The sequence below is a fragment of the Arvicola amphibius genome, chromosome 9, assembly GCF_903992535.2.
Source record: "Arvicola amphibius chromosome 9, mArvAmp1.2, whole genome shotgun sequence".
NCBI lineage: Eukaryota > Metazoa > Chordata > Mammalia > Rodentia > Cricetidae > Arvicola > Arvicola amphibius.
This window is the reverse complement of record NC_052055.2, coordinates 110,930,331-110,950,055: the sequence shown is the minus strand read 5'-3', so window position 1 is coordinate 110,950,055 and position 19,725 is coordinate 110,930,331. Positions and strand designations below refer to the sequence as shown.

At 50.6% G+C, this 19,725-nt stretch overlaps 1 protein-coding gene across 1 annotated transcript in view; it reads right to left on the bottom strand.

Moving 5' to 3' along the window:
• Ccdc6 (coiled-coil domain containing 6) overlaps window positions 1-19,263 on the bottom strand; it is a 100,504-nt gene extending 81,241 nt beyond the window's left edge. Inside the window, exon 1 of the mRNA XM_038343043.2 lies at window positions 18,950-19,263. Within this exon, the coding sequence (XP_038198971.1) occupies window positions 18,950-19,231 (282 nt within the window). The 5' untranslated portion in view covers window positions 19,232-19,263. The remainder of the gene's footprint in view (window positions 1-18,949) is intronic.
• Window positions 19,264-19,725: the final 462 nt, after the last annotated feature.

The window sequence follows — 19,725 nt, the reverse complement described above, 5'->3', positions numbered from 1 at the left end:
AACTCTCAAGTGGCCAAGACTCTAAGACTAGATAGGCCAGAGACCTGGAGAAATCTAATCCTATTGTTCTGCCAAAGGAATGTGGCAATAAAGTGACATTCTTCTACACTCAGATCAGAGTCTTGCTCAGCCATCATCAAAGAAGCTTCCTCTTCAAGCAGATTGGAACAGAAACAGAGACCCACAATGGAACAAACTGCAGAGTTACAGTAAAGGACTTGGGAAGGCTCCATCCTAAAAGGGATGTCTCCATCAAACCATTCCCCCTCAGAGCTCAGGGAACCCAGAAGAAGAGGAGGTAGGAAGATTCTAAGAGCCAGGGGGGATGGAGGGCACCAGGGAAACAAGGCCTGTAAACACAGCAGGGCTGACATACATATGAACTCACATACTATGGCAACATGCATGGTCCTTGCCCAGGTCTAAGCCAGACGGGGTCCCAGCACTTAGAGGGAAGTGGACACAAGTTCCCCCCCACCCATCCCTAACCCAAAAGCTATCTGCAACTGATAGCCACACACAAAGGAAAAATTCTACTGACTAGAAGGGAGAGAAAGGGCAAGCTCAGGGAACACTGGCCGGCCAGCCTATCTGAACTGGTGAGCTCCGTCAACAGAGAGACTCTGACTCAAAGATTAAGATGGAGAGCAACTGAAGAAACGTCTACATATCAACCATAGGCCTGCAGATTCAAGCACAAGCATGTGCATGTGTAGCACACACCCCCACACGAGCACACATGCATACACACACAGGCTTTCACACACAATGCAAACACTCAGATGTCACATACCACACACACATAAACACACTTTGTAAAAAGCCATTTTGAAATCACTTGAGAATTTTAGAATTTGACTCCCTTTGTTTTTAAGTGCTCAGCACCCCGCCCCCCCCCCACACTCTCTCCATCCACATTCCCCTACCCCCACAACCTCTACTTACAGAATAGGAACCTTGGCCTGGGAGCATACTGCCTACCCTTGACCCTTCCAGTTCAGCTGTCAGCACTGTTCCCTGGCAGGTAACTTAATGCTTGCCCTGTGCCCCAGATCCTTTATGCTGACCCCACAGTCCCCATGACACCATAGAGTTGATACAGTTGACACCATTGCACTGCAGGTCTCCCAGAGGTAGAGATCCTGAGCTACCCACTCGTCCATCTGGTCCAGAGCCTTCTGTCTGCACACACTCCCCTCAGATTCCTGTCTACTTCTTCCCACCTCTGGGGCTTCGAACACCCCACCAGACTTTCTGGAAGCCACAGCTAACAGCCTCAGGGTGCTTGTCAGATGTTGCTCAGCTAAAAGCTCCCACAGAAGACCATGCGTGATGCCTACTTCAGACGTCCTTAAGTAGAGCTTCAGAAACCAAGATCCTTGTTCCAACTGTGGGGCACCTGGAAGACTTGCTGCAGCGTGCTGGGATGCCAGCTGGCACACCTTACTGAGGGCTAAATTAGCATGCCTTGGATGCTTGGGGCACTGCTAGCAGAAAGCAGGGCATTGGGCAAAGGACCCTTGAACCTGCTGTCAACAGCTCCAGGGGGAGAGGAGAGAGTGGAGGTCAGCAGGCTCAGCATGCAGAGGTGAGGAGCTGGAAACAGAGGAGGAAGCAAGGACAGGACCCAAAAGTCCAGAAATGCCTATGCTGTTCACCCTCCAAACATGCATTCCCAACAAGGCTGACCACGTATATCAGTCACTAGAGAAGCCGGGGAGTCTGCAACTCACACTTCCTAGGGGTAAGCCTGAAATTTTTCACGATAGAAATGCAGACTGGAGAGAGGTCTCAGCAGTGAAGAGCACTTGCTGCTCTTGTAGAGGCCCTGGGTTCTCAGCACGCACATGGCAGCACAAGGCCACCTCTAACTCCAGTCCCAGGGGATCCAAAACCCTCTGCTGGCCTCTGCAGGCACAAGGTATGCATGTGGTGCAGACATCCTACAGACTAAGCACACATACACATAAAGTCAAAGTAAATAAATCTTTAAAAGCTGACTATGGAATTCAATCTTGGCACAGGGCTAAGGAGATGGCCCAGTGGTTAAGAACGAACACGTTCTGCTCTTCTAGGTCAATTCCCAGAACCTACACACTGGTAGGTCACAACTGCCTAGAACTTCAGTTCCAGATTTCTGACACTTCTGGCCTTGAGTATTTGAACACACACAGACATACACACAAGACACACACACATAATACATACATACATACATACACACACACACATACACCTTTATACAAAGTTAAAATAAAATTCATTAGCATCGAAAAACTAATTTCACAGTAGAGGACTGTGAAGACTGTGTATACCCTAATGACGTAGTCAATCGGCAGACACCGGGGCTGAGAGACAAGTCCCCAAAGGGCACTGGGCTGGGCAGCCATCTCTCCTGGACGCTGACACATGGGGAACCAGAGAGCCCACTGGGAGCAACACTATTCTTGTCCATGAACTTCCTCCCAGTGTTGAGGAGGCATCACAAGCAAGTCGGTATTAGTTAAATGGCATGTGTGTGTCAGAAGCAGATGGTCTGTAAGACACCCATGTGCAAAGCCTCCCACAGGCATCCCCGGGGAAGACACACATCAGTCAGAAATGACAACATCAACCCACGAGGAGGCATTCCATCACAAGGTCCTAAAGGAGAACAAGACAGGAAAGACTAGCCCCAATTCTGCCATCTGGGGCTGCACAGGCTGTCGTGCCTTTGTCTCCTCTGTTCCCTCTCCCTAGAATGGTCCCCGTTCTAGCCTCTTGAGAGGAACCTAGAAGTCTTTTAATGTTCTATCATCTGCAAAAACACTCAGTAGCTGCCCAAGGCAGACACAGCCAACACATTCTCATTTTCATTTCATTAGGACTGAGCAAGCAGCCCAAGAGAGTTCCATACTGCCTTCTCCTGGTCTGTAGGCTGTAGTACCAAGCAGCCCAAGAGGGTTCCATACTGCCTTCTCCCGGTCTGTAGGCCGTAGTACCCAGAACCTGAAGTCAGCTAACCTACTGTGTTCCACCAATGTCTGGCAATGAAAACAGAAGGCAGGAGGGCCAATCTGGGGTGATTCTTTCCTTCACCTTGCCCAGGCTCCCCACTTGTAAATCCATCTTCTGGCTCCAAAAATACCAGCTGCCTCCTGCATCCTTCAGAGAAAGCGTGGGACTGCAGGCCCTGCAAACCCTGGGCTGCTCACTGTCCAGCTTCCGGCTGCATGACACTCCCATCATGGGGATAGCTGATTCCCAGGATCTCAGGCTTTCGGTGAATCCTGAATACTGAGATGACAACCCTGGCAGTCACACTGTCCCTACCTGTTTCTCCAATAGCCTAATGCCATCTCCACTGAAGTCACCAGGTCCCTGGGCTTTGGATGGCTTATTCCTCATTTTCTGATTTCCTTCCAAAAGGGGCATCTTAAGTTAACCACTAATACTATTCAGGTGTCTGAAAACTGTTCAGTTAAATAAATAGGCATTTCATCATCTATAAAAGCTAAGCAGAAAGGCCACAAGACAGGAACACTTTGACAAGCATGTTTAAGGAATGGCAGGTGTAAGAAATATTTATCTATTAAGAATTCACTCCCTCGGGATAAAACCGGACTCCCTGAACATGGCGGACATTGAGGGCAGCTGAGAAGCCAAGGACAATGGCACTGGATTTAGATCCTACTACATATACTGGCTTTGGGGAGGCCTAGCCTGTTTGGATGCTCACCTTCCTAGACCTGGATGGAGTGGGGAGGACCTTGGACTTCCCACAGGGCAAGGAACCCTTACTGCTCTTCGGACAGGAGAGGAAGGAGGAGTAGAGGTGGGGAGGGGGAGGTAAATGGGAGGCAGGGAGGAGGCAGAAATTAAAAAATAAATAAATAAAATAAAAAAATTCACTCCCAAAAAATTAAAGCAACTGTCCAACCTATAGAGTGAGCACCTGGATTCATTTTAGAAAAATTAAAAACAAAACCCATTTGCTTTGCCCTTAGCATCTGTGAGGACTGTCACAGGCCCCCAATAGCAGGCAGACACAGAAACGTAGAGTGGGTAAGTACAAAGGTTCCAAAGCCAGGCTGCCAAACCCTAGACCCAACAAAACCAGCTGAATAGCCTTAGCCAAGGAACATCTCCACATCAGTTCTTCAGTTTCCGAAGCCGCAGCAACAGCGTTCCCTAGTTTTGTTTCAAGGCCCAACCCAAACAGAAACACTGGTTGCCTTCGCTTTCTCTGCATCCTCCATCAAGGCTCTCAGACTCAAAGGCCATCCGAGTCACAGAGCAGGCAGGTCTGATGGCCGCCCTTCCTAAGACATTCCTTGGAAGGGACTTTCAGAACTCAGGAACCAAGCTGCTCACCTGTTGGCCAAACACAGGTGTCTGGCCAACTGCAAATACACCTCAGCAAGCCGAGGAGACAAGTGAGGTACTAAGAGGTATGTTCCCAAACGGTAGGACGCTAAAAAGCCAGTTCTCCCTGGGCCATCACAAGCGCAAGCGGAAAGGAGAATAAAAGAGACGGGCTCACCTGTGGCTGATACACAGGGACACCTGAGACCTACAATGAAAGCCCGAGTGGAAAAGAGGAACCCGATGGTGGAAGGGTGGAAAGGGTGACGTGAGGTCGGGGGACACCACTGCTGAACCCATCAGAAGTCTCAAGAACCCAGTGGAGAGAGCTCATTGGGTTGGGCTGCCTCCAGATCCAGAAGGGAAGCAGACTATGAACACAGGCAAGAGGCAAATTCACAACCAATGGAAAAGGGAAAACAGAAATCCCACAGACAGGTCCCAAGAGCTTTCATAAGTGAAGTCCTCTACCTACAAACCCTGAGAGGTGAGATGGGCCAGGTTCAGAACAGCCTGGGAACAGAACACACCTCCAGGGCTCAGAACTACCAGGCAGAGCATCCAACACAGTTAAACTCAACTTCAGACAAAGGACAAACAATTTTAAAGCGTATACCCCATGCAACATTCAAGGCATACGTAAAAACTGTCAGGGGTTTTGTTTTTTAAATATAGAGGGCTATGTATGCGTCCTGTTTCATTTGGAACCTTTCCCAGTTTCCAGGTGTCTTCCCCCATTATCCTCGACCTCCCTCAAAGAACAAATAAAACCCCAAAGAGGACTTATTGACAGAGCTAAGCCACCAGAAGCTGAGTGGCAGCATATAAAACCGGAAGCATGAACCAAAGGTCCTGGAAGCCACAGAGGACTTGGGGAGGCCCGGAGGAAGAGCGCCTTGTATCCACAGGAAGCAGCAACTGCTGACGCAAAGTCCACTTTCCTTTTCCTACCACCTAGCAGGTACCAGTCAGTGACTCGGCGCCCGAAACTCAAGGCCAAGAAGGAAGCAAGTGAGGGACAGCGGTGACGAGCGCTCATCTCCTTTAGGTCAATGGGAGGGCATTCAGAGAAGACTGATGAAGATATAAAAGACAGAAACTGAAAGGGTCTTAGAGTCCTTGCTGCAATCCTACATCTGCACAGAGGAGGTGAAGGCTTCCTCCATGGCTCTGTAGCTAGTAACAACAGTTCTTCACTCAGAAAAGGTACGCTTCTTGCCTTCTCACCATCCTTGTGAGGAACACAGCCCTCAAAGTCCCCGGGACACTAACACTACAGCCAGGGAAGAGACTGAGACACCACAGAGGGAACAGAGGGCACGTGAGAGTCTTCTCAACAGCAAATTTCTACCAGACCTGACCCTGGCTCACGCTCCTGGGCTATCTTTCTATGTCTGCATCCTTCAAGCTCTTCTCTGGGACTCAAGCCCCATCCACACCAGCACCATCACAAAGACTGGTGTTTCGGTTTCTGGTCTTCAAACCAACTGTTAGGCACAACTTGCACTAGTGTGTTGCCCACCAAGTTCACTTTCTGGAAGCCGAGAGCAGGGTCAAAGGTCACACATCAGAGAAGCTGACCAGGGCAGCCCTGTCTTTCCACAGTGCTCAAGCCAGGAAATGAACAGCTGGAAGGTACATGCTTGCTTTCTTTTCCAGAAAGGATGGAAAGAGCCCTTCAACCCTGGGGATGGAATCAATCAGGAAGCAGGCTTGCCCCAATGTAACTGCATAACCCCATGGGCTAGTTCAGGCCTGGTTTACCAAACCCCTAGATACCGGCCAAGTTCCCAGGTATCCCATCCCCTAGTCAGAGAAGCACGGACCCTAAATGACTGAACCGAGGTGAGGCTCTCCCTAGTCTGAGGTCTCCAGCATCCAGGTGTGGCTCCAGCTTTTCTCCCAGCTTTCGAAATATCATTTCAAAATACCACTGACATCTTGGAGGACTAGCTAGAGCGGGATTGTTGTTGAAATATACTCTAGGCAACTGCAGAGAGGGGTGGGCTGAGATGATCGCTAGAACCCACACAGGGGACAGGGTAGGGGACACATGGAAGGTGCAGGGCCATCAGAACCCACATGGCAGAAACTAAAAACAACACCTGATAGCTACTCACAGAGTAAAATATTCTCCAGCAATAATACCCAGCCTGTACTCCAAATGGATGCTGTGGGACACTAGTATCTGCACTAGGAGGTGTTGTAATATGATGCTATTATGCTCTTTTGACTTTTCTGGAGGGCCTGCCACCCAGCTCACAGATGAATCACACACGGAGGCTTATTCTTATTTATAAACATCCAGCCTTAGCTTGTCTTGTTTCTTGCCCGCTTGTCTTAATTTATATTATCCTGTCTACCCTTTGGCCTCTGTGTTTTCCCGGTTCTCTTCTGTAAATCTTATTCTTACTCCGTGGATTGCTGTGAGGCTGGGTGGCTGGCCCCTGAAGTCCTTCCCTCTGTTAGACTACTACTCCGAACCTCTTCTCCCAGTTTTCTCCTTCTATATACTCTCTGTGCCTGCCTGCCAGCCTGCACATCCTTTCCCCTGCCTTGCTACTGGCTGTTCAGATCTTTATTAGGCCATTAGGTGTTCGAGATAAGCAAAGTACCACAGCTTCACGGAGTTAAACTAATGCAACATAAACAAAAGTAACACACCTTAAAATAATATTCCCAACAAGGAGGAGTCAAAGGAGGCAAATGCAGAGTAGCATTCATATAATCCCAACCATGGGAAGTCTGTGCACTAAGAGGAGTCAGAAAGGCCTCTGGGGGATCTGACGGGAGAGAGCATTGAAGATCTCAGAGTGCCTTCGGCAGCTGCTACCCTGAGCTGAGCAGAGAGACAGCACCGTGGTTTCCTCTCTAAATCCGCCACCCCATTCAATCCACCTGTGGGAGGTTTGTGAGCTGCACAGTAATTACATCCCACTCCCCTCCAGAGCTTGCACGGCATGAACTGTGTCGGACAGCCATGTTAAGTCCGTAGTAAACACAGCTAGCAGGGTCTTCCCATGCAGGGTGTCATGCCAGGTCCTATCCCAGCACACACCGCCATCTCTGAGGTGTCTGGGACTGGGAGACCACGAAGAGCTGCTGTATGGTGAGAGCTGACCTGGCACGAGGAAGACAATGTGCAGTCGGTACCATGATGGGGAATACGGCAGATCATTTATTGCAATGAAATACCTGCTCTCCAAACAGAAAACTGACAAATGGGTGCCACAAGCAGCCAAGGCTAAAAGGCAGGGCGCCCTATCGCTCGTTCACCTGACTTCTCCCTCCCACTTCTCCTCAAGAGGGCAGAGCCCAACCAGATGCGGCCACCAGCTCCCTACTCTCCTCCCAAGATCCCCAGGTCCCTAGACATCTGGGGGATTTATCTGAGCATGAGATCAGTCCCTCTTCCTCTAGATCAAATCCAGCTTCTTCGTGTCTTGGCTAAAAACTGGCCTCCTTCTAGAACAGTGATTCTCGACCTATGGGTCGCGACCCCTCTGGGATACATATCAGATATTTACATCTTGATTCTTACAGTTATAAAGTGGCAATGAAAATCATTTTATGGGTGGGGGTCACCACAACATGAGGGACTGTATTACAGGGTCGCAGCGTTAGGAAGGTTGAGAGCCACTGTGTTAGAGCAGGCCCTCATTCTCGCTCAAGTCGGACAACCACCCTAACAGTCTCTCCTCAGTGGCACACAAAGGCACAGTTTCCTGACGTGAAGCCGGTACTCAGTGTATGGGGGGGGGGGTCCATGACCCAACTCCTTGTGCTATGCTAACCACGCTATTTTTTTAATATTTATTTTATTTATTTATTATGTATACAATATTTATGCCTGAAGGCCAGAGAGGGTGCCAGACCTCATTACAGATGGTTGTGAGCCACCATGTGGTTGTTGGGAATTGAACTCAGGACCTTTGGAAGAGCAGGCAATGCTCTTAACCACTGAGCCATCTCTCCAGCCCCTAACCATGCTATTTTTAAGCAAAGAAATCAGAAAACAAGCAAAGAACTAGAAATTGACTCCGGCTTGGAATGGGAACAAATGACATGCGGTGTAGGAAGTGGGATTACTGTGGTGCACGCCGATGCAGTGTCTGTCGGATGGTAAGCCAGACAGACAGGCAGCAGAACTAGCCCCGTCAGTGCAGACGCCCTCTCTGCTGTGGCTCTTTCCCTAGACAGAGTGTGCAGCCCTGGCACCACTCCCCTGAGCCCAGGATGGCCTCTGATGACCTTAGTGAATGAACTAAGTGTATGGAAACCAAGAGCAAATACCACCCTCCCACTGGCTGTCACCTCAGGCTTTAGGTTTGGAGCCAGACTCAAGGTCAAACGATGGCCTCGCCTGAAAACCATGAGACACACCCCCTTCGCTGCGCCCCAGATAATGAAACCTCAGCACACCTGTTTGGGGGTTCGCAGCAAATAACGAGAGGTACTGATCTGCAGGACCATAGTAAGGATTCAATGAGAAGATGCAGTGCCCAAGAGAAGGGTCGAGGGTAAAAGTGCTTACTACTGTCTGCCGACCTGGGCTCAATCCCTGCATACATGGTGGGAGAAGAGAACAGACTCCCCCAAGTTCCTCTGACCTCCACATGGAACACACACACACACACACACACACACACACACACACACACACGTACATACGCGAATAAATATAAAATGTATTCTCGAGAGGATGCTTACAACTCCTCTTCCCTTGGTACCTCTCTTACCACAGAGACCAATAAAAGACTTGGAAGAGGCCGGAGAGGTGGCTCAGGGATTAAGAGCATTCGCTGCTCTTCCACAGGCCCTGCTTCAGACCCCAACATCCACGTGGCAGTAATTCAGAACCATCTATAACTCCAGCTCGAGGGAAGGCAACACCCTTTTCTGACCTCTGTGGGGACTGCACACACAATACACATGCATACAGGCAGGCAAACACTCACATACATTAAAAAAAAAAAAAAGACAAGTGGGAAAATGTTCTCGGGAATTCTATAAGGTTTTCTTTGTTCCTTCACCGTCAAGTATTAGTTTACTCAAAATTCGGCTCAGAAAATGCAACACTTTTCATTTTAGTATTAATGAATTTACATTTAAAAACAACAACAACAAAAGGCAAATAATCTGAGATGGGACGACCAAGTCCCTTCTCTAGGTGCAGGGCCAGGGCTCTGTGCTCGCTTGTCACAGGGTCAAGAAAAACCAGATGCAGGGCAGAAAGCAGGTCATAAAAACTTATGTCGGAGCCAGAGACTGACAACACCGGAAGTCTCAACTCTAACGTCATTTCCAGGACTGCTTTAGTAGATTGATCTTAAAAAAAAAAAAAAAAAAAAAAAAAAAAAAAAAAAAAAACAATATGAACAGAGTGGGTAAAAAGCTTGGCCTCAGGCCTGAGGACCTAAGGTTAGAGATCCAGCGTCTTTGCGAGGGTTTCTACGGCTATGAAAAATATCACACCCAGAAGCAGCGTGGGAAGTCAAGAGTTTATTTCATCTTACAGCTTGTAGGCCATCATCCAGGGACGTCAGGAAAGAACTCAAGGCAGGAACCTGCAGGCAGGAGCTGATGCAGGTGCTGCTTACTGGCTTGCTCAGCCTGCTTTCTTATAGCACCCAGGACCACTGCCCAGGGGTGGCACCACTCACAGTGAGTGGCTCTGCCCTCCCAAATCAAGAAGATACACCACCACAGGCTTGCCTGCAGCCCAACTGAGCGGGGGCATTGTCTCAATTAAAGTTCCCTCTTCACAAATGGCTCTGGTTTGTGTCAAGTTAACATAAAAGTCGCCAGCACAGCAGCATCCAGTAAATCCCAGGGTTCAGCAGCTAGAACTCGCATGGAATCCCAGCACAGAGGCAAGAGGAGCCCTGGGGGCTGACAGCAGTCTAGCCAACTGGTGAGCTTCGGGATCTGTGAGGCAGACAACCAGTGGTGACCTCTGAGCCAGCCCCACCTCCCCGTTCCCATATAGGGACACACACACAGGTAAATAAATAAATATGGAGCCAAGTATATGGCTCAATGGTAGAGTCCTGGCCTAGCATGCGCAAGGCTATGGTTTCCACCCAGCACACCACACATAAAGAACATGAATAAATAAGTATAATGATTATTAAAAGAGATCACAAGGGAGGGAAAGCAGGGGCACCAAAGAGCATAAAGTTCTGGTTCTGATCAGTGACGACACAAAACACCCTGAATACATTTGTGGTCCTTAATCTTATACTGCAACCTGGTGACGTCAGCAGAGTGTACATTGAGAATTTCATACTACAAGAAAGTTACTGTCCTCTCCTCTGGGTGCCCGAGTTTCCCACTCCTTGCGTTCAAGGTTCAAAGAGGTGTGTAAGGGTTCATGTTCTTTCCAGGAGACACAGGCCCTCACAGTGGCACCTTGGGGCTGAATGTGGCCAACTATCTGCTTTGTGTGCTCTCTGTTAACAAGGACTCTAAGAGCTTCTAGCCAATTGTATTCAATCTCATCGCCTGACCCTCTGGAAACACCAAATACCACACAGGCGGGGGGGGGGGGGGCTCTGAATGGATATGGATGAAGGTTCATCAGTGAAGAACCCCCCCCCCCCCCCGCCACACAAACCAACTCTCTGCAGAATACAAGTTTATTTGTTGGTGTTTCTGGATAACTGAACAAACACAATAGTTCCACAGGCTAAGGGACTACTTCTACACCGAACACCCATCTCTTAGGTCCTCTCATTTAATGTGTGAAGGCCTAGGCCATGTGAGCAACACAAGGAACATTCCACACAGGCAACTAGGTCACTAGCTGAAGCACGCCCATAAGCCACTGTCTTCAAACTTTCATTTCCCCCTTCCTTTTTTGGAAAGCTCTTTTCAATGATGGCCCATGTCTGGGAGGGCACCCCACCTCCACTCCGCACTGAGCACTTGATGCCCTGAGATGCCCTGGGGGGGGGGGGGTATTAAGCAGATCATGTGGGAGGCACACCTGGCCTCCTGGGGGGGTGGGGGGCCGGAGGCTGGACCGATCTGAAACAGATGTTGTGAGAGATTAGCCCCATCCATTAGCATCGGGCTTTCCACCAGCTGGAATGCTAACCTGCCCAGAAAATCCTCTTGTTTAATTAACCTTACCTTACGTGGTCTTTTGCCTTCCCATAGTTTTGGGTTTAAAAAGCTTTGACAGTCTGGTCCCTCCAACAGCATTCCGTGAAGGGAAGGTGGGAGAGAACCACCGAGGGCGGCCTGCTATGCCGCCAGACACAAATCACAAAACTTAAACACCAGTGACATTTCTGTCCCATCATCACCAAATAAAATTGAAAATTAAAAACAAACAAAAGGTTGAACCACCTCAGCAGAGATAAGTGGAGCAACAGCTCTCGCCAGCTCCCCCTTACAAGATAAACTACAAGCTAAGGAAGCTATGAGGGGCTTTGACACCACGCTTTCCTTACAGATGCATATCAAGATAGATAAACTTCATTTGAGAAAGCTGAAGGGAGAAGGGCCCTGGTTCAGAAACCCTGAAGAAGCAAGTACTGACTTCCTTTCTTCCTTGCATGGGGGTACGGGGGGGGGGGGGGATCCTGGAGATCATTCATTCCCTCTGCGCTCAACTACCTGCAGTACCCAGCCAGGGCCAAGCTAGATAAAGTCAGGTGTGGTCCTGGGTGAGCATTACAGGAGCCGTCAAACTCCTTCTGGATATTTTTCAGTACCTGGCACATAGAAGATCAGGTGCAGTCACTGGGGACCGGACCCTGTCACTTAAGAACCATACTTACTAGCTGTCACTTTGTGCCTTTCTGGGAAAATAAAGGTACAGAGTGGAGGGATCAGAGATCAATTTCCTACCATCAAACAAAGAAGCACCATGACTTTCGATCACTGAAACACACTCCACACTGCAGGGTCACTCAGGGATGAACATGGTCCAAGCCTATGACATATCCGAACGGAAATGTCCTTAGGAAAACCACCAACGTGTACAGTGAACATCACTAATTAAACAGATTTTTAAATAAAATGCACGCCCCCCCCCCCATCTAGAGACAGGAGAGGAGCGCTGATTCTAAAGAGCCAGCAGCCACATTCCTCGTCCCTCAGAGAGCTAAAGCAGTATTTGCAACTCACTGATGTGGATGTGGGGATAAACTTCACACTGCACCTGACAACTACCAAACATGTGTGTTTACACACGCATGTGCACACATGCACACGATTTCTGTGGAAGGCAAGACCAGTCTGCAAGCTTCCATTCCAGGATCCTGGCCATTACAAGTGTTTTCTAGAGCATCCCTTCCTGTCAGAAACACACTGAACCTGTGAGCATTCACTCTGCTAGCTTTGACAATAATTCAATATACCTAAAAGCAACCGGCGCTGTGACTGAAGAGAAAATGCAAGGCCTCCCCACTGAGGGAAAAATTATGCCGAAGGACAAGAAACACGGCTTACTCCTCCTCGCTGTATCTTAAACACAAGCATTAGCATTGCTAGGTGTAATCGTCATTACATCTGCAAGGTATGTCTTCAGGGGGAGAAAAGCATGAAGAATGCACTTACAGGGTGTGTGGTATCCCCACCTCCACTCAGAGCATCATTAGGGGACAACTCTGGACTCAAGGCTCCCGAACCTCTTCTCACACCCATCCTCAAGCCAAGACCCAGGTCCCCTGTATCTGCACAATCTCCCTGCCCTATGATGGTCATGGGTGTTTCCCAGAGGCAGTGTAGGTGATTTTAATACAAAAGAAGCCATAAGAACTATCTGGAATGATCTGTCACCATCAGCACCACCAAAGCAGCAAATGTGAACATGCCCACTTCCAACAGGCCTGCTTCTGTCCTGGGCCTTTCTCAGAAACTCAACCTGAAGACACTTTGTCCCCTTGCAAATGAAATGTAGCGGCAACATCCAGGTATGCGCTACAAGGTAGCCTACAAGGTAGAGGCCAGGGCTTAGGGCACACTGGCTGCAGTGAGTCCCCACAATATACAGTGTATCCACTCATCCACCTATTCTATTTGGCAAATCATGAAGACAGGGTTTGCTGTTGTGGCAGGAGTGGCCTATGAACACCAAGTACAGGTGACAAAACCCTCACCCCAGAAAACCAATGCAAACAGGGCCCCTCCTGAGCCAGCTCACCAACCCTGGCATGTCTCCCGGATGCCAACTGCAGAGAAACATGGACAAAGAAAGAGTCTGATCCCACAGGAAGACCCACCTCTCCTGAAGAAGATGGGGGTGGTAGCAGACAGGTTATGAGACTGACCAATCACGGCTCACAGAGCATCAAGGCCAGGGCACATGGGTGTGGAGACAGCATAGGCTACTAGAATTCACAGAGGCTAGGGAACACAGTTTAGGCCTGTGTGGGCTCAGAAAATGCACACAGGCCAGCAGATCAGAACAGAGTAGTTAAGAAGCAAGTCGGGTCAGTCACACCGCCTGGAACACCAACAGAAAGCCGACCTGGACTGAGAGAGAACAAAGAAAAAGTTCAAGCAGCTTTGCTGTTGGCTTGACAGGTTTCTCGTTTCTCCAGTCTTGAACAGCTGTCCCCACAAACCAAACGCTGTGGATTCTCTAACTAGTCCCCATTTCTAATTAGCTCCTATTTCCAGCAAATGGATAACAAGAGGACTACAAAAGAATGTGGTGACATCCGTCAGGTCTGGGGTGCTCTGAATGAGACACCCGGAAGGCACTCACACAGATGTATTTAAAAAAAAAAAAAAAAAACTTTCAATGGAAGGACAGTCTCTTTCAGAGAAGCTTACAGAGTGACCTAACACTGAGCTCCCAGCTCCCTCAAAACTTTAAGTGCATGACTCCTTAAGAACCTAAAATATGTTTCATTTTTCTAGAAAGAGGGGGAAAAAAGACACCCTGCCCTTTTCCAGGGGCAAAACTGATGGGCCTGCCAAAATTAAGTCTTAAAAATGGAATCTTGCTGCCTGAGGCTCCACAGTAAATAAAATAATCCTAAATACACATTACGAACTATATATAGGGTGTCCTTCACTGGGTAAGAACACCATTGTTGATGGACAGGCCATCGGAGGTTTCTAAACATGGCATTCAGCCATTGTTTTAGGCTACCACTTCCAAAGGCTTTTGTATTGGACTTGAAAGATGGCTCCAAGGTTAAGAGCACTGGCTGCCCTTCTAGAGGACCTTCATTCGGATCCCAGCACCCACACAGCAGTTCCCAGCCACCTCTCAATTCCAGTCCCAAGGGATCCAACACCCTCTAGGGGCCACCGAGGGCACTGCACACGTGTGGTGCACATGTATGCATCTAGGCAAACACATAAAATAAAAAAAAAACCAACCTTTTATTTCTGTATTGACCTAAACTTCTATTAAGGAGTTAGTTTTATTATCAGAAACAGCACTTAAATCCTAGTGATTACAGGCGTTTATTTCCAAACTAAACATACTGAATGTCTGGGCCTAGCTAGAAGAGATACACACACCTGCGGAGCTGGCAGCTGACCACGCTCACACATGTAGTACCAGCAGCTGGCCGAGAACTCTGCAACCCCACAGGGACCGCCCAGGATGGTACTTCCACACCTGCACCCCGGGACCACCCTCAGGCTCTGAGTCAAAACAACCAGAGACCACATTCTCCCAGGACTTGGCAGGCTGATCCCGACTAGCACATGAACACCATGCAAAGGGGTGACTAAGCATTTGGTTTGTTTATTTTCCCACTCCAAAAAAAGAAAAAAGAGAGAAATCGTCATCTATAATCAGTAGCCTGGCTCTGCCGCTGATTGAGCGGGTAAAACTGGATAATCACTCAAAACACTCTAGCCCTCTTCTAAGCCCCAGATAAAAGACACTGAAGACTCGCTCCGACTCATCCCCCATAGGATGCACAGTCCTAGGGAAGAGGTCTGTTACACGTTATTCTCCCCACAGGCCATGGCTACCTCTTGCTACACGGATGCCGAGGAGCAAAGGATCCACCCTTCTTGAAATGGGAATCCTGATGGAAGGAGCGGCCTGCACCGGAACGGACAGGAGAGCCCAAAGGCTAGGGCGTCTATCTGCCTTGAACCTGACTGCGGAAAAAGAGGTCAAGCTGGGAAGTTCCCAGAGAAAGAGCAGAATCCCAGAAGCGCAGGACAGCACTCAGTGAAGAGGGAGGGGAAGGGCGCCTCAAACTTCACTTAACACTGGTAGGGATGAAAACACTTCCAGGCACTTTGGGACATAGTTTGGCAATTTCTTACCAAAGTAAACACGCAGTTACCACATAACCCAGCAACCCTAATCCTGGGTATTTACCCAAATGGGCCGAAATCTTTTGTCTAGACAAATGGATGGGAATGTTTAAGGCAGATTTACTCACAATGGCCAGGACTTGCAAACAACTAAGATGTCCTTCGGTACGTAGATAGACATAAATGCTCCCATCCAAGCGCTCAAAAGAAGCAAGCCGTGAAAACAAATACTGTAGAGGGGCTGGGGAGAGAGGTTACCTGCTGGATAGTCATGAGGACCGGGTTCCAATCCCCTTAACCCAAGAAAAAGCCATGAATGCTGGGTGAGCCTAGAAACCAGTGGGGGAGGGGGCTAAGCAAGCTGGCTTAGCTAAACTAACCTAATCTGCAGGCCGGCCGTGGGTTAAAGTGAGAAAGATCCGGCCCCAGCATATAAGGGAGAGACGAAATCAAGGACGACAATCCCAAGCCTACACACAAACACACCAAGAGCATGGAGGATCCTTCAATTCTTTCTACCAAGTGACAGAACCCAACCTGTTTCCACACCCAACATATAACATCCTGGGAATGGCAAAACTACACAGTAAGGGAAACGACAGTCTCCAAGTCTTGCAGGAGGAAGCAATAAGGAAGACAGAGAATTACTGCAGCGGCAGAATTCTTCGTTATGCTCTCAGGGTGAGCGATGTCTTTGTCCATTTGTCCAAGCCCACAGAATATACAACTCCCAGAAAGCCCTGATGTAAACCATATGAGTGGACATGGGACGCTCAACTCTTAACAAACGCACTGCTCTGGTACTCTCGGGGCTGCTGGTGGAGGAGGCTGTGCCTACCAAGGGTGTAGCAAGCAGGTGGGAGAATGACTTTCTGTTGATTTTTACTGAAAACCTAAACCTACTCTAAAAAAAAAAAAAACAAAAAAACCTACTTTTTTCATGGCTCTCTCTCTCCCCCACGTGCAGCCTTCATCACCTTTGTGACCATCAACATGGAAGGTAACGTTATAATTAGAGGAACTAAGAAGAGCCAGGAAAGCAAGAAACAGGATGATGTTCCCGATCTTCCTGTCAAATTAACAACAACTGTGGAAAATAGTAGAGGCTTCCCTTGCCTGCCCTGGCCTTGTCACAGCCTTCCAGGTTGGATCTGTCATGAATCCACACAGCCTGACCCTGGCAGGAACTCTACAGGTGGTGGTCTGCTCTGAATCCAAAAGCCACTGGAGAGGCCAAGCCCCACCCAGCCCCATCTTCATCCCAGGTCAAAAGCCCGCAGCAATCCCTTCGCTACACAGGACAATTAGCGCCTACTAACCCCTGCCAAAAATGAGGGACCCAGATGGACTACAAGCACTTTTATCTCTCCGAATACATTAGGGATTGAGAGAGAGAGAGAGAGAGAGAGAGAGAGAGAGAGAGAGAGAGAGAGAGAGAGAGAGAGAGAGAGCGAGCTGCCCAACACTTTCAAACTGTCAGCATGAACAATGTCAGACCCTTACTGACACGGGGACTACAAAACACTTGCTTCCACAAGGGACCGGAAGGCATGTTAGCTGCTAAGAAACAAAGCTGCCCCCCTTACCCACTGTTCCCAAGTATTCAGGACGCTTCTGGTCTTGCAGGCCAGCAATGAACACGTTTGTCCCTGCGAGGCCACAGTGTCTGCATATGGGTGACAGGCCTACTTAGAGGTCAACAGGTCAAACAGATAACCCTTTCACAGAGTCTCCTGCCTCACAACAAACAGCAGCCTAGCCTGCAGGAAAGAGGCTGAAGGTAAGCTCTGTTCCTTTCCATAGCTCAAGGTCTGTGAAAAACTAATGCTTTCCTTTACAACGCATTTAAAGTAGTTTTCATTTACATCAAATCTTAAATAAACAACCGCCACCAATGTCCTCCCTGCTCCAAATCAACTCTGCCAAGTCCCCTCTTGGGCCAGTCAGACTGGAGGCTTGCAAGCCATCATCTCCACAAACCGGTTTCCTTCCCTATCAAAAGGCCGGTCCAACAACTTGCAACCTGGAGATGCGTGCTCGCGGGTCCAGCCCCAGGGAACCGGACTGTTGAGAGCAAGCAGGGTGCCTTTCTACAAAAATCAACGCGGGTATTTAGGTTGCAAATCACACAGCCTCCTTGGCTGAAACCTGCTATCTAGACAAACCAAGAAAGGCCATGGAGAAGCCAGGCACAGGGAACACACACACACACACACACATTTCACTTTTTCTTGGCACAAGGGCAGCTTAAATTTGTCCCGTTTTCGTCTCCAGGATGTGATCCTTGACCCATCATCAAATTTCTTTTCTCCGCTGGAAGGTTTCATCTAATCAGCTGTGTGCAAGCGGCTCTGGCAATTTATCCTCCTTGATTTCTTGACATTTTCTTCCGTGCTGCTGGCCGGGAAACTGTTTTGATCTGAATAGGGTTGTCTGTGGGGGATTCTGCATGTTAATGATGTGGAGTTGGCAAGGATGGGAGGTGAGAGCACAACGCGTACTTTTTCTAGTTACGTTTCGCCTCATCACCGCTACCGGGGCCTTTCCACTCTGTTACACCAGGAGGCTGATCTCAGACTAATCTTACCCTCTTCCAGGGAGCCTCGAGGGGCCAGGTAGAAACAGAACAGATGGCCTGTGTTCCCGTCAAGTACCCAGACTAGCAGGCAAGTACTCCTAAGCACTCCACCACCAATGAAGGAGACGCACGTACATCCTTGCTCAGCCAGGCGGTCCCAGCGGCCACCCTCCATCCTGGCTTCAGCTCCAACCCTGTCCCAGCCAGTGCCAGACGCTACACTCCCCCCCCCCGCCCTTCTCTGTACCCGCCCAACCTAGTAGTCCAAAAGGACAGGGATTCCGAACGAGGTACTAGTGTAGCCCCAGTGCCCGCCCTTCCCTCTCTATCCTGGCCAGAAAACTCCACTTCCCGGATTCCGAGCCACTCTCTCCCTCCCCCTGCGCCGGCGATCCAGCAAAGCGCCGTGCTTCTGCCAACTGGGTGCCCAGCCCAGCGACACACCCCGCCTCCCCCACTAACCCCCAAACAGACCCCAGCTTCGTCCATTCATGAGGACTGGGTGGGGGTGGGGGTGCGCGATTCGGAGTCTCCAGGCACCAGAGGACTGAGAGAGTCCCACCCCGCCCCCCAAGCCACGCCGCCAGCCTCCAGCCCTGCCTCGGAGGGGCCTCCACCCGGGGCGAAGAGGAGACGTGGGGGGTCTCCCCAAGCGCCTTAAACACCCCAAGGGAGGGAGGGCGCGCGTGGACCCCGAGGCCGGCTCCCTGTGTCCCCAGGCCCGCAGCCCCTCGCGGGTGCGCGCCCTCGGGGTCCCCCACCCGGTCGGCGGGGTGCACTCACGATGGTCACGCTGGCTTTGCGCAGGTCGCGGTTCTCCTCCTGCAGCGCCTTGCACTTGAGTTTGTAGGTCTCCAGCTCGATCTTCAGCACCTTGTTCTCCTGCTGCAGCGAGGCCAGGCGGTTGGTGAGCTCCTCCAGGCGGAACGGCGAGATGACAATGCCCCCCGACTTCCCGCCGCCGCCCCCGCCGCTGCCGCCCGAGGTCGCCGAGCAGGACGACTGCATGGCTGCCGGGCCGCCGCCCGCCGCGTCGGTATCGCTCTCGCTCGCGCTGTCCGCCATGGCGGAGCGAGTGGGCGCGGGGAGCCGGGGAGCCGGCGAAGCGGGGAGCCCGGAGAGGGGCGCGGAGGACCGGGCGCGCGGCGAGTGGGCGCGGGGCCGGGCGCGCGGCGGGGAGCGGGGAGCTCTGAGCGCGGCGCGGGCGGCAGGGCGCAGACGCGCGGCGGCGGCGGCGGAGAAAGAGAGGGCGCTTCCCGCGGCCGCGCGAGCTGCTCCGCCAGGGAACAGAGACCCCGCCCGGACTCGGGCAGTACTGCAGCGCCGGGGCCTGGCGCGCTCGGCGGGGGACGTCCCCGCAGCCCCAGCCCCGCGCTCAGCGACCGGCTCGCACGCACACACACGCTCGGGTCCGCGCCGCCTTCCCGCGCACGTGCTCCCGCCCCGGGCCCTTGCGTCCCAGGCTCCAACCCACGGCCGCGCCGCCTCTTCCGGAGAAAGGCGGACTCCACGACCGCGCCAGCCCTGCAGGTGCCGGGACACGTGGGAGGGGCAGCCGG